General features: G+C 48.2%; 1 protein-coding gene across 1 annotated transcript; it reads left to right on the forward strand.

Moving 5' to 3' along the window:
* LAMP5 (lysosomal associated membrane protein family member 5) lies at positions 1–10,074 on the forward strand. The gene is made up of 6 exons (XM_032682864.1): positions 1–324; positions 601–773; positions 986–1,117; positions 1,199–1,304; positions 2,572–2,760; positions 8,901–10,074. Exons 1-6 carry the CDS (start codon positions 285–287, stop codon positions 9,077–9,079), a joined length of 819 nt encoding a protein of 272 aa, XP_032538755.1. The 5' UTR covers positions 1–284; the 3' UTR covers positions 9,080–10,074.
* The last annotated feature ends 3,285 nt before the right edge of the window (positions 10,075–13,359 follow it).

The raw sequence follows: 13,359 nt of genomic DNA on the forward strand, positions 1-13,359 counted from the left end.
CGTGCGTACGCCCCGTCCCTCGGCGTGGGCGCCTCCATCAGCTCCGCCGGCATCTCCCCTCCTCCTCCTCCTCCCCGCACACCCACACACTTTCCCCGTCCCTCCTCCCCGCCACTCCGCAGCAGAGTGCTTTTGCAGCCTGACGGCTCCTGAGAAAGGAGGTGTGCAGCTTTTTTTTTTTTTTTCCTTTTTATTTTTAATTTTTTTTTTTCTTTTCTCCGGAGCGGACCCTTTGGGAGGAGCAGCTGCAGCAGCCGCGGCCACGCCGGGACCGAGCAGGGAGGATGGCCGGGGGGCGCCTCCCGGGGCTGCTTCTCCTCTTGCGTGAGTACCGCGGCGGCGAGTCGCGACAGGGAGCCCTGTCGCGATGGGGCAGCCTCGGGCGCTGAGACAGACCCGGCGCTGTTCGAGCACCGGTCCCACATCACCGCCTTCGGCTGCCCCATCTCCGCTACCTGCTCTGTCGCGACAGGGGCGCCCCGTCGCGATAGAGGAGCTTACTCCATCGGGCTCGGGGGTGCCGGGGGTGTTCAGGTGAGCCGGCAGAGGCTTGGGGCGAGGGGCTCATCGCTGCCGGGCTCAGCCCCTCTGTGCCCGCAGACGCCGCGGCTCGCCTGGCCGCCGAGCAAGAAGTTGAAAACCTCTCCGGGCTCTCCCCTAACCCCGAGAAGGACATCTTCGTGGTGCGGGAAAACCGGACGACTTGTCTCATGGCCGAATTCGCCGCCAAGTTCATCGTCCCCTACGACGTGTGGGCCAGCAACTACGTGGATGTGAGTGGGGGCCGGGGGCGGCGGGGCGGCCCGGGGGGCTCCCGGGGCTCCGGCAGGACCGGGGATGGCACGGGACGCACACACACATCCGCCGGTACTTTGGGAAAGTCCTGTGTCCCCTCCGAGGATTTGCAGCCGGGGCAGTGGGGGGGTCGTGGGTTCCCGGAGGAGCCCCGGGGCCGGTCCCCTGAGCCCCCGCTCCCTGTTTCCAGCTGATTACGGAGCAAGCCGATATCCCGCTGTCACGGGGCGCCGAGATGAAGGGCAAGTGTGGCACTAACGAGTCGGAGCTGGAGCTCTCCTGGCTGGAGCAAGCGTACACCCTCAAACTCTTTTTCCTGAAGGTACGGGCTCCCCCGCACGCCCGGGAGCTGGGGAGGGGGCGCGGCGGCGTTACGGGGTCCTGACCAGTCCTGTCTCGACAGGAGGGGCACAACACGTCCCGAGGGCCGGAGGCGTTCTGGAGGCTCAGCCGGATCCAGTTCACCTACGACACCTCCGAGCGCACCTACTTCAAGGACGCCGTGAGCCGTAAGCGCCCGGGGGACGGGGTTTAAGGCGGATCCGGGGGGTCTGGCTGGCACCCCGCGGGCTACTCGCCTAAGCACAGCTTAACGGGGAAGACCTATACCCGCCCGACAAAGCCGGGACCAACTGCCGGGTTTAAACGGCGAGCTATTTTTTTTTTGTGTGTGTCCCCCTTTTTTATTGTGTTTAATGACCGCGGTTGCCGTGGGAGGAGAGCCCAGCTCTGCCCGTCTGCTGCGCTGCCCCAGGCTCTCCGGCGGGACCCAGGGCTCGAGGGGGTGGGCGGGGGGCCACCTGGGCTGAAAAAGCTTGTCTCCTCTCCTCTGGGAGACGGTTTTTAAGGTTAATTATTTCCTCGCTTCTGATGATGGTTGAATAGGTGGGAAGGCAGCGGTTTCCCAGGATAACTATGAGATTGACATCAGTATCATACCCCTACACGCCTCTGCACCCAGCAGCCTCCTCTTTTCTCGCTGGGTTTCTGTTCTTTTGGCTTTCATTTTGTTTTTATTTCATTTCTACTCAGAAATTAGTTGTATCAAAAACTGAAATACTGTCATCTGCAAATCATTCTTCCTCAGGATTTTCAAACTCCAGTGAATAGCGGGCTAAGAGTTTGTGCTGTAAGATACAGTAGATACGGGGCTGTTTTCCCACTGATGTTTCTACTGTTTGAGTCTCCAAAACACGGTGGTGGCCATGCCTCATCAGCTTCTGCCAGTGTGAAACACTGATTGCTTTTCTGTGCTGCTGGAGGGGAACAAAGGGCTGCAGAAGAGCGGGAGGTGGAAGGCATCTCTCATTCCACCTTGCTGAGCCGCATTCGGCTTTCGTTTGTGAAACGAGCTTGATGGGAAAATATTGTATTGTAACTTATGCTTGGGTGAAATGAACATGTTGCAGTTTCAGGAAAGGCATTATGGCCTGTCTCGCTCTGTAGTGTGGTCCCCAAATTGCATCGCTCCTTCCCACCTTGAATTCCGAGTTCAAGTGTGGCCGCAGGAATTGCTACTTCCCAAAAGTGGGGAGTACGAGCACAGTCCCGGGCTAAAACTTGCACGTGTGTCAATAGAAACCATTCCTCCAGCTCCACGGGCCTCAGGTCCTGTGACAGGAGCGCAGGCGGCGGTGCTGTGGGAGCAGCGGAGCGCGCGGGCGCCGCATTGCGCACCGGCTGCACTCCCGTGTGTTCAGTCCATTGCCTTCGTCACTAAAGTCACCTCGGGCCCCTGGAGACGGGACCTGACCTCTGTTTGTGTCCCTTGGCCAGCCGGGAAGCACACGGCCAGCTCGCACCGGCTCTCGGCCCTGGTCACCCCCGCTGGGAAGTCCTACGAGTGCCAGGCCCAGCAGACCATCTCCCTCATCTCCAGCGACCACCAGAAGTCCGTGCAGCTCCTGCTGTCGGAAGTGCGGCTCCAGCCCTTCGACATCCCCGCAGATTTTGTCTTCAGTGAAGGTAAGGTGAAGGCAGGGTGAAGGCAAGTCCTGCGTCCCCAAGATGCTGATGCCACCGTGGCCTTTGGGGATGTTGTGATGTACCGAAGGAATTTGTGTCCCACCTTTATCAGAGCACGATACCCTCACTCCAGCTCCCTTATCAGTGCTCCTTGCAGTCCCTCCAACCCATTCCTTGCCTCTGTAGCCCTCCAAAAACCTTTACAAATTCAGCCTAGCTGCTAAATTGTGGCCTGTTGTTGCATGTGTGTTGGCTTCCGTGAGGACTTGTAGAGCCAGGTTGCCAGCAAGCCAGTCCCTGGGGAGTCCTGCAAGGCTTAGGTGTCTCCTCTGCAGCACAGAAGCTGCTTCAGCACAGGGGGGTTTTTTAGGGCTGCTGCACACTGAGGGAAAACCTGGGGCTGTGGTGGCAGGAGATACTTGGGATGCACGTTACTGGCTTCAGTTTGATTTATGGTCATCGTGAGGGTGAAGGAAGCGTAGCAGGGACTTCAGTGAGGCGCCTCATGTGCCCAACACAAGGGATGTCATTCCTCTTCTTGGATTTCTCTAATGCTAATGGTGGATAAAAGAAAATGTAAGTTAAGGCATGCTGTTTATATCAAAGGGTTGTTCTGAAGCCAGCAGCAATACTGCCATGAGGCAGCATTCCTGCAGTTTTGCCTGCCTTTATCCTGAGGAACCCATGGTGCTCCTCCTCCCTGACTCCCCCTTGGCTTTTCCATCAGGTTGAATGAGGGAAATGCAAACATGCTTACTGAATTAGGTGAGACTAGTCCCCATTTTATAGCACTACTTTATCAAATTAGTTAAGTCCATTAGCGTAACAAGTTGCAAATAAAATATGTAATATCCAAATCTTTTAATAACGAGCTAGAAAATAGTGGTGTTATTTTCAAGCCTAGTGTTAAAAATGTGGGGCTTTGTTATTTTGCATGTGGGAAATACATTAGCACACAATAAAAACCCAGCAGTGACTGCAGAGCCGAGCACTTGCACTCATGACTCGCCTCCTCTTGCCGATGGAGTAAATCCGTGCTTTTACATGTGCTGGCTCTGGCAGAGCTCTGCGTGGCTGGATTACTCATGGCAGGGCCAGCGTAGTATGGAGTAGGTTTTACATGTGGGCAGGCGCTGGAGGCTGAGAAAAGCATATTTAAAATATGCAAGTTTGGACTCTGTTTGAGCTGCTGTGTCTCTGTGATACCAAACTAGAGAAGTCTGAGAGCTCCCAGCTAAAACAACAGAACTCAGGGCTCATTGCCAAAGGAATCTACCTGCCATTTTCATGATATGCTCTTTCCTGTCAGGTGGTAAATTTGTTGCTTTCTCTTTTTTTTTTTCCTTTGTTGCTGTAGTTTTTTTTTCTTTTTCTCCAGGACACAAAGAGACCCTGGTTGGTTTAGCAGTCTTTAAACATGTGTGGGCAATTCCTCCGGAGGAGGAAAGCGCAGCTTCTCTCTTTGTCAAGCTTTGGGGTTTTTTTGTTGTTGCTGCTCTCCTTATTCAATTACCTTTCTTTTTGTCGAATTCCACTGGAAGTTAAATAGCAGAGAGCACCTGGAGAGGGTGGTCAGAAGTGCCTGAGAGATCATTTATCAATGAAGCTTCACACAGTCCCCACCAGCCGCGCCGACGAGCTTGTCCGCGGCACACGCATGGCAAAACACGATCCTTTGTGGGGTCTGAGAACCACTGCCAATCTTAAATTACAGTAATTAGCCTTCTCCTTTTTGGTTCATTAATTTCCCATTAGGTAAAATTCCTATTAATTATGAACAAGCTACAGAACACTTTAAAATATTTTAGAATAGGGAAAGAGACCCGCTAGAGCAGAAGAATCACTGAGATGCAGGAGGGTCAGGGCCCTTTCACCACAAAGGAGTGGGGGAAAGGTTTTTTTCATTAGTCCTGACACTGTTCTGCCAGGGATAGATTAAAAAGCTTGTAGGGAGTGATTGGATTGCTTTTAATTTTTTGAATGCTTAAACTCATGTGCTAAAGTATCATTTTTCTTTTTTTTTTTAAAGACACTGCTTCCAACCTTCACAAATCCATATATATATATATATATATATATATATTTATTTTATGTTTTTCAATACAGAAGCAGCAGAACATTTTTTTTCATTCAGAACTATTTTTTTAATGGGGAAAATGTGTATATATTTTCAGCTTTAAAGATGAGTAAAAAAGATGAGCTGGATCAAGAGGGTGTGAGGAGAACATTTAAACTGATGAAAGAACCCCAGAGAAATTGCCAGCTCTTTTGATTTTTATATATGTACATGCAAATGTAATGTATTATGGTGGAAAATACAAAGGGATACAAAGGCTGAGAATTAGAGACTGGGATCCTGGGAGGTCTCAACTCGTTCTCAACTCCCTCTGAGCCTCCCCAGTCAAGGGCCACATTTTCCCGAGGGTCCTTGGCACCAAGGTGTGCAGCCACATTTAAAAAACCACATATTTCTAATTTTTTTTTTTTTTTAAATCTAATTATTTACAAACACCCACCTCAAAAATCCATCTTGTCATGCCCATACATAACTGACCCGTTTTTTCCATCCCTTTGGACAAATCCCCGTGCCAATCCTCAGGCTGGCATTTGTGGCTGCCGGGAAGGCGCCGTGTGTTTGTTGCTGCTGTTTGCAGAAGGATCTGAAACAAGAAAATGGGCCTGTGAGTGGTTTTGTAGCCCTGGTACAGAAATTGGACGAGTGCTCACCATAGAAACGGTGGCAGTGCGTGAGCCTGGTGCTGCAGCACAAGAGAACAATGAGCAACGTACCTAAACGCCTCCTTTGTATCCGTCTGCAGCCCGTGCTCCGTGGGGCTGGGACCAGGGACTGCGGGGTGGCACCTCTTGGGGAAAAAGGGGTGGCCCGGCTGTGTTTGGGATGTGGCAGAACTCCAGCCTTACCTGAACTTTTAAGGGAATTACATTTGCCAGGGACTGTTCTGCTTTCCTGGACTGAGGGTAGATCCCATTGGTTTGGGAAATGTTGAGATCCCTGTGACCTGGAGCAAAATATGGGTGAAAATTTACCAGAAAGGGCCATTCTCCTGCAGGATCATTGATTTAAAAATAGATAGCAGTTCCCAGTGCAGTGGTGTTTCATTTGTCGTGCATAACCAGCCCACCTGCCCACACTGTGCTTGGTGGGGTTGAATGTCTGAATCTGTCTGCCATGAACTTCATGCAAACCCTTCTCCCCTCCTCCTCCCTCTTTGCCTTTTCCTTTGCTGATGGACCAGGAATGATACCTTCTGCCTGTCTCCCTGCAGTGTTGTGCACCTCAGTGCCTATGGGGTGAAAAATGCTGTATAAATGTTAAAGTACGTTGTTACAAACATGAAAATGTTTTTGTTTGTTGCAAAATGGCACGTTTTAACGTTATACTCATGTTAAAATACAAAATTCATCCTCCTAGCAGTCAGCACCTGGAGAGCCTGAGTCCTGCTGCTGGTGTGTTTGTGCTGGGTACTTGCCAGTACCTCTGTGCTGGGTGGCCCCCAGCCCCATTCCCGTTCTCCCTACAGTTTCCAAAGAGCCCAAAAGGGATGCCTGGTGGTCTGCTCCAAAAGGAGAAGATGGATGTGTGTGGGGAGGAGAAGGTGCTGGGAAGGCAGGAGGCAGCTGGTGTGCAAGGCTGCCTGCTCTGCCTGGGGTGGTGCAGTGGGTCCAGCTGGGGAGCAGGAGCAGCATGTTTGGGGGTGAGCTGCTGGAGACTGCCAGCTTTGCTTTTTCTTTTTCTTTTTTTTTTTTTTTAATCCTCTTAAAAAAGTGTCAGGATAAAGAACTATCTTCCTTGGCTGCTTGCAAGACTTGACACCTTTTTGAGTTGTGACTCAGACACTTAAATACAGCCGTGGCTTTCTGTGGGCACCAGAGCTCTGGCCACATCCTCTGGCATATTTTGTGCTCTGCAGCCAGTTTGCTTTGGCAAAAGCTGGGGGAATTCAAATGTTACGAGCAGGTGCTTTGGAGTTGGGTCCACCACTTCATTACAGCACTGCTGCTTTGCCTTCTTCACTGGCTGCAGACCCTCACATTCACCCCATTCTCCTGCAAATGCAGCATCACCCTCGTGTAGGGAAAGGTGCATGGGCAAACCTGGTGTGTTTGAGCTGAGTGGAATGCCCTCAGTTGGGTTTACAGCAGGCTGCTTTCCATCTTCTGTAGAGTTTAAGCTAAACCACTTTCAAAGCAAAAATCAGAGTCCAGCTGCTGTGAATTCCTCCTGCTAATTGGCACCTCAGCACACCCTGGCCTCTCAGGCTGTGTGTAGGTGTGTACACAGGAGCTCCTCTAGCATGGATTTTTCCCATGGTGTTGCTTTGTATCCACACCTGGGCAGCAGGGCTGTGGGGTTGGAACACCCCTGGCCCCACAGCTCTGCCCTGTGTGTGGCTTTTCCTGCAGTCAGCTCAGCTTCCTGGTGTGTCTCTGTGAGTTTAGTCAGGCCTTAGCATCCTAAACTGGGAAGAATTTCATAAAGCACTAGAAACCCAACTTTGGGAGCTAAATAATAATAATCAGGATTTTTTTTCCCCCTCCATTTTCCTTACTACAAACAAACAAAACCCCTGCATTGCAGCAACCGCTGAATCGCCTGTACCACAGTCCTGGTGATTAATCACTCCTCTGGTGAAACTGTGAGCAACTGGAACCGAAAAGGACATTTTTTTTGTTAGACTACATTTCACTTTTGCTTTTTTTTTTGTTTCACTCCATTTACAGCTTGAAACGTTTCCTGGTGGCACCGCTGTGAGCCTGGTGCTGGGAGGAGGCTCCGCTCCAGGACGCACCGGAGCTCCTGGAGGTGCTGGCACTGCTGGAGACAGGTCCCTGCTGTCACCTCCTGCCTGGGCCTGGGGGGGGTCTCTGGGTTTTTCCTGCTCTTTAACACATGGCATTAGATTTGCAGAGCATTTGCTCTTCGTGGTTATTGCAGATCTCGGTGTCCTGCAGTGAACTGCCTGGGGAACCCATCTGGACAGTCTTTAGTGAGGGCAGGAATTCGTGGTGCCCTTTGTATTTGCTCATCTAACACTCAGCCTTTTTATTTTTCCATTCTTTTTTTCCCTAAAGTTTTCATTGTTTTCACCACATTTCTAGTACTATGAAGAAGACGATCCAGGGGCCAGAGAACTGGCCCTCTTGTACCACATAACCTTTTTTTTTCCCCCAGAGTTAGAATTTTTCTTCTTTCTGTCCTGGCAGCCCCACCTTGGCAGTGTGGGCTCTGCCTGTCCGTCAGCATGGAGAAGCAGCAATCCTGTGGGGAAAAAAGAATGTCGTGCTCCTGTCAGTCAGGCCTGCAGTAGACTCTGGAAGTGTAAGGGAACTGAACTGGGATTGCCAGTGTAATGTGTTTCCTCACCTTGGTGGCCTTTACAAGCGCAACAGAAAAGTGGTTTTGCCTTGTAGCTGTGGTTATTAATATTTTCTAGAGGTTTATCAGACCATGGCAGAGACTCATCAACCAGAGGGAAGAACACTGGGGGGCTGGTGTTGTTTCTGTGAACAACACGGGGTGCCAGGATGCTGTCTGACCACAGACACACGTTGTTCTGCCGGGCTGGTGAACTCCCTGTGGGGAGCACATGGAAAGGGGAGAGTGATGCTCTTAAACCTCTGCCACCTTGCAGATGGAATGGGGAAATCTCTGAATGATGTGCAGGGCAAGTGTGATGCATGATTAAAATCTGAGTGACATTGAGGCCTCATGATATCATATTTATAGACTCTATAATTAAATAAGCAAAGCAGATCTTCAGCCACAGTCAGGAGACACATACTCTTGCTGTCCCATTCCCAGCAAGGCCATTGATATGTGGTAGAGAGGTCTGAACAGGAGCTTATGGGCATAAAAGTGGTTTTTTTTACACTGTGTGGCTGGTTTGATAGATGTTACCTCTGCCTCCCTCCCTGTGTTGACTGTGATTTCACTTTCCTCCAGAGCAATTGATTTTCTCCCTGGGGCTCCAGTGATGGTTCTGTCGCTGTCTTTCCTTGCTGCTGCAGCTGGTTTTGCTCTCTCATGGAGCTGTGACTCTAAGGAGATCAGTTGCAGCAGTTCAGATTTGCAGGGTCTCATTCGTGGCTCTCTTTTCCCTTTTTCCCTTTCCCTGCAGAACACAAGTGCCCAGTGGACCAGAGGGAGCAGTTGGAAGAAACTCTGCCTCTGATTTTGGGCCTGATCCTGGGCTTGGTGATCGTGATCACCCTTGGCATTTACCACATCCACCTCAAGCTGACAGCCAGCCAAGTGCAGATTCCTCGGGACAGATCTCAGTACAAGCACATGGGATAGGGAGCGGGATCGAGCAACCCGAGTATTCATCAGGTAGAAAAAGCAAAAGCACTTTTTTTCCTGTGGGTGAGGAAAGGTTATGGGGGGGCAAGAGATGGTATTCACAGCACCTCATGGTGAGCATTTCATGGGGACACGCAGGTCAGGGCCAGGCCTTCACTCAGTCAGGGCAGAGTCTGTAAGAGGACTCGGTGTCTGATGTGAGGTGTCTGTGGCAGTAGGTGGTTTGAATACCTTCTTAAGCAGCTGGGCTGATCATCTGGAAACAGAAATGCTTCACATGTCAAAGTTTAACATTGGGAGCAAAATTAGCTTTTTTTTGTTCTTTTTTTTTTTTTTTTTTACCTCCCCCCGCGCTGCTCTGGGAAGTGTTGAGCCCTCTCTGCTCCTGTCCGTGCAGGGAGCAGGGCTGAGGGACAGAGCCCCTTCATTCAGGCCCTTTAATGAAGGGACTCAAACCACATTCCTAAGTTTGCACCCATGTTAAGGACAGCATGGAGGCAAATACAGGTGTGTTTTGAAAAAAAAAAATTAAAGGTCGGAACCTGGAGCTGATATTAACTGGAGTAACTCCAGTGGAGCAGATCAAAGTCAGCTGTGGAGCTGACCCCACACTTGAGATCGAGTGAAGAAAGTTTGTTTTTGCTTCTTGAGCCACATCAGAACTCAACTTTAAAAAAAAAAAAGTAAAAAAAAAAGTATCGATACACAAATTATAAAGTGCCGTGCTACTGCAAGTCAACTGAGAAATGCTTCTGGCTGGACATCCTGCACGTATTGTGATTGTTGTTGAGATGTTACATTGCTACCTGCAACTGATATTTTCACAACAAAACAAAAAAAAAAAAAAGAAGAAAACAGTAATGTTCAAGTTACTATGCAGATTATTCAGGTATAATCTAATGTAACAGAAAAAAATATAAGGGAGTCCTCAAAATCTATCCTTAAATGTAGACAATTTTTAAAATTAATTAAAACATGTACATATATAATAACTTGATTTGCCTTCTTCTTTTGAAATGATGTAATGCTTTGTCCTAACTGCAAGATACCTCATGGAATTGGTGCAAAAATACGTCTTGCTGAGTGGATGTTAAATGTAGGATTTATTCTAGCAGGAGTTTTGGAGCAGATGGTTTGGTGAAGACATGGTGGTGGTTCAGTATTCTGTGATTTGTTGGTTATTTTTAACATTACTCTAATCTCTTGGTTGCTTTTCTTACATGTTTTGTGGGCAATGGTGTTTCACTCCAGTACTGTCCAGTTTCCAGTGAAGCCTTTGACTTCCCTCAGCAGGAGTTAGTCCAGGCCTTGAGTTAACTTAGGGTATGCAAAATACTTTCTTGTTCTTTAAGCTGGTTTGATCCAAGCAGTGACTCAGACAGACTGTCCTCTTTCTGCTTAAACCCAAATAATAATCAAAGAAAAATAGTAATTTCAGTGTTGTGAAATGTAAGAGGAGAAACTTCACTGGCTTTTAATGCTCCAAAATTTACAGGTTTTTTTTGTTGAAGGTGGATGCAGCACGAGCCTTCCTTTAGTCTTGTCTTACTCCTGGTCTCATTCCTATATATTATGCTTGGCTTTTTTTTTTTCCTCATTTGGATTTAAGAAGCAAAATTATTGTGCTGTTGGTGCTTGTGGCTTTGCCCTTTTCTTTTAACACTCTGGTGGAAGTGTTCTGGGCAGGCTTTAGGCTGACCAAGTGCCACTGCCTACAATGAGCTGATTATTAAAAAAAAGGTTGTTTTAGAGGCAGTTAGGAAAAGCCAGAGGTAGCAGGAGGGAGAATAAAAAGATTAAAGGTTCCTCCTCAATAGAGAGGAGCCACAGTTATCAGCTTTGTCCTGCCTCACCCTTGTCTGCCCTCCAGCCAGAAAGGCTCTCCCAGCCAGCTCCCATCAGCCTGGCACATCTGCTCCTGTATTTGACATCCAAAAGAATGATGGGATAAAAAAAAAAAAAAAAAAAAAAAAGGAAGCAAACAGCTGAACTGCAGATGCCAGAGGAGCCCCTCCATGGTCGTTTGTCTCCCGAATTGTGGCCGGGTGGCTGCAGGAGCGGGATACTGGGATGGCCCCATGTTTGAAGGCAGCGAAACCTGGAGCTCGGCTGAGCTGCCAAGTGTCACTGTAGGAGAGGCAGTGGCTGAGGGATGGAGCTGCTGGCTGGGCATCGTATCCCTAGGGTGGTTTGGGAGTTTGTGCCTTGCTCAGCTAAAGCTGCTGGTGGGTTTTAGCCCTTAGCCCTTGAGCGTCACGTTGGTGCTTCTCCCCCTGCAGAAGGTGAGCGAGACCTGCCTGGTGTAACTGGGAGATGCTCTCAAACATCTCAACATGTGGTTAAGGTCGACTCTGCAAACTGATTTTAATTCACCCTGCAGTGACCCAGTCAGGGTGGTCACAGCAGGGCAGCTCCCAGGAAGCTGTCCTTCCTTGCCTGATCCCGCTGCTTGAGCCCTGGCCAGTGCACTGAAGTGGTGGCACTGCCAGTGGCTGACCCCCCAAAAAGCTGGTGCAGCTCCCGTGACCCTGTGCCTACAAACCTCAAGAACTTTTGTTGCTTTTCATGTCAGATGATGGAGGTTTCCCCTTAGGAAGCTCCTGGCATCCCTTTCAGGTGGAGTGTGTCTGTAAGCTATTAGTTGCATGAATACAGTAATTATTTTTGTTTGTTTTCTGAATTGATAGCAAATAATTTTTTTGTTGGGATGAAATGTTTTTCCCTCTCTTTTGGGGGGAAGAAAGGAAATAGAAACAATAATTTCAGCTCACTGGCAGTTTGTGCCCCAGACTGATGTATGTTGTATAAAGAAAGTTATTTAGGATGTTGGGTGAAAACCCTTTGAATATTTTAATCTTTTCCATCCTTTTGTTAATATTTACTGAATTTGATCTGAATTTTCCATTGCTTAAGGCTTTTTAAGCCTATTTATGAATAAATTATTTGTGAGGTTAAAACAGCTGTCCAGCTTCCCTCCTGCCCATTCAAGCTACAGCAGCATCTTGAGGATGGCAGCACTTTATTGTGATTTTATATTTTTCATTCATTGATGGCTGCAAATTGAATGCTTTGCTTTATATAGATGTTTATGAACACACCAGTTCATGGTGGATAAATATAAGAAACTTATCACCCTACTGAGCTCTTTAAGGACCTGTAATAATTAGGCACTTACTAAAGCAGCTGCTAATGACTTACCAAGTACTTATGATTAGAACTTTAATTATAAATTATTGATGTATTGCTGAGGAGGGGACTTACACAGCCAGCAAATGTCCCGGCCTCTGCTACTGAAATGATGGGGATTTGTGAATGCTTTTAGAACTGTGACCTCAGAAAAAGCCATCATTCCTTAGTGACAGGCAGGAATAAACTCCCTGGAGTACCTGGACATACGTGGAGCTCGGCATCAGCTTCAGTCAACTGTGCAGCCCAAGGTAACAGACTGTGGTTATTCCCTGCTTTCTGCCCAGCTCTGGCTTTATGTGAAGTGCTGAGGGTGAAACAGCCGAAGTTAAGATTTCTTGTTTGTTTGTTTGGGGTGTTTTGGGTTTTTTTTAGGTGACGGCTAATGTATCTTGAAATATTTACTGATGTCAGCAACCAAAAGTAATCAAGAGTAATATAAAAACCTCATTTATAAGACTTAGAGGTAGCAAATAACATTGTAGCTTCATCAGCTGACTGGTGCTGCTGGGAAAACTGGGAGGAATGTTGTCAGTAGGCGTGAGAGCTGAATGGTTGTAAGCCAAAAATTAAGGATGTGTAAGGCCAAAAAAAAGGGATTATTTAAGAGGCAGGGAAAGCAAGGTGGAAATGTTCCAACAGGGACAAGTCCTTCTGGAGAACTTCATCTTGCAGAGGTGTGTGGGTGTGCTCATCACTTCTCAAATGCTCTGTACTGTCTGACTGACCACAGTCTGGGTGTTTTATTCAAGTGCTGGCTTTGCCAACTCATACTGAAACATGGGTGTGGATTTTTTCTATGTTTAGAGGAGAATTGTTTATTTTTCTAACGTAAGTGTGTGTGTACATGGGTATGTTTGGGGGGGGCCTCTCAGAATGGTAAAATCACAGTATCTTGGTTTGAAATGCCTATTTACTATTCCTCTAAATTTAAGCCTGATGTGCTTGGGTAAGTCTTTTTTTTTTTCCCCCTTAATTTTGGGTGAAGGAAAACTTTTTTTCTTATTTGCTTGGCCCAGTATTGTGGGACTGAGTCAAATTTATAAAACAGCAAAAAGGCACAGGGGAAAAAACCACACTGAAACTTGAAG

The sequence above is a fragment of the Chiroxiphia lanceolata genome, chromosome 3 (genome assembly GCF_009829145.1).
Source record: "Chiroxiphia lanceolata isolate bChiLan1 chromosome 3, bChiLan1.pri, whole genome shotgun sequence".
Classification (NCBI taxonomy): Eukaryota; Metazoa; Chordata; class Aves; order Passeriformes; family Pipridae; genus Chiroxiphia; species Chiroxiphia lanceolata.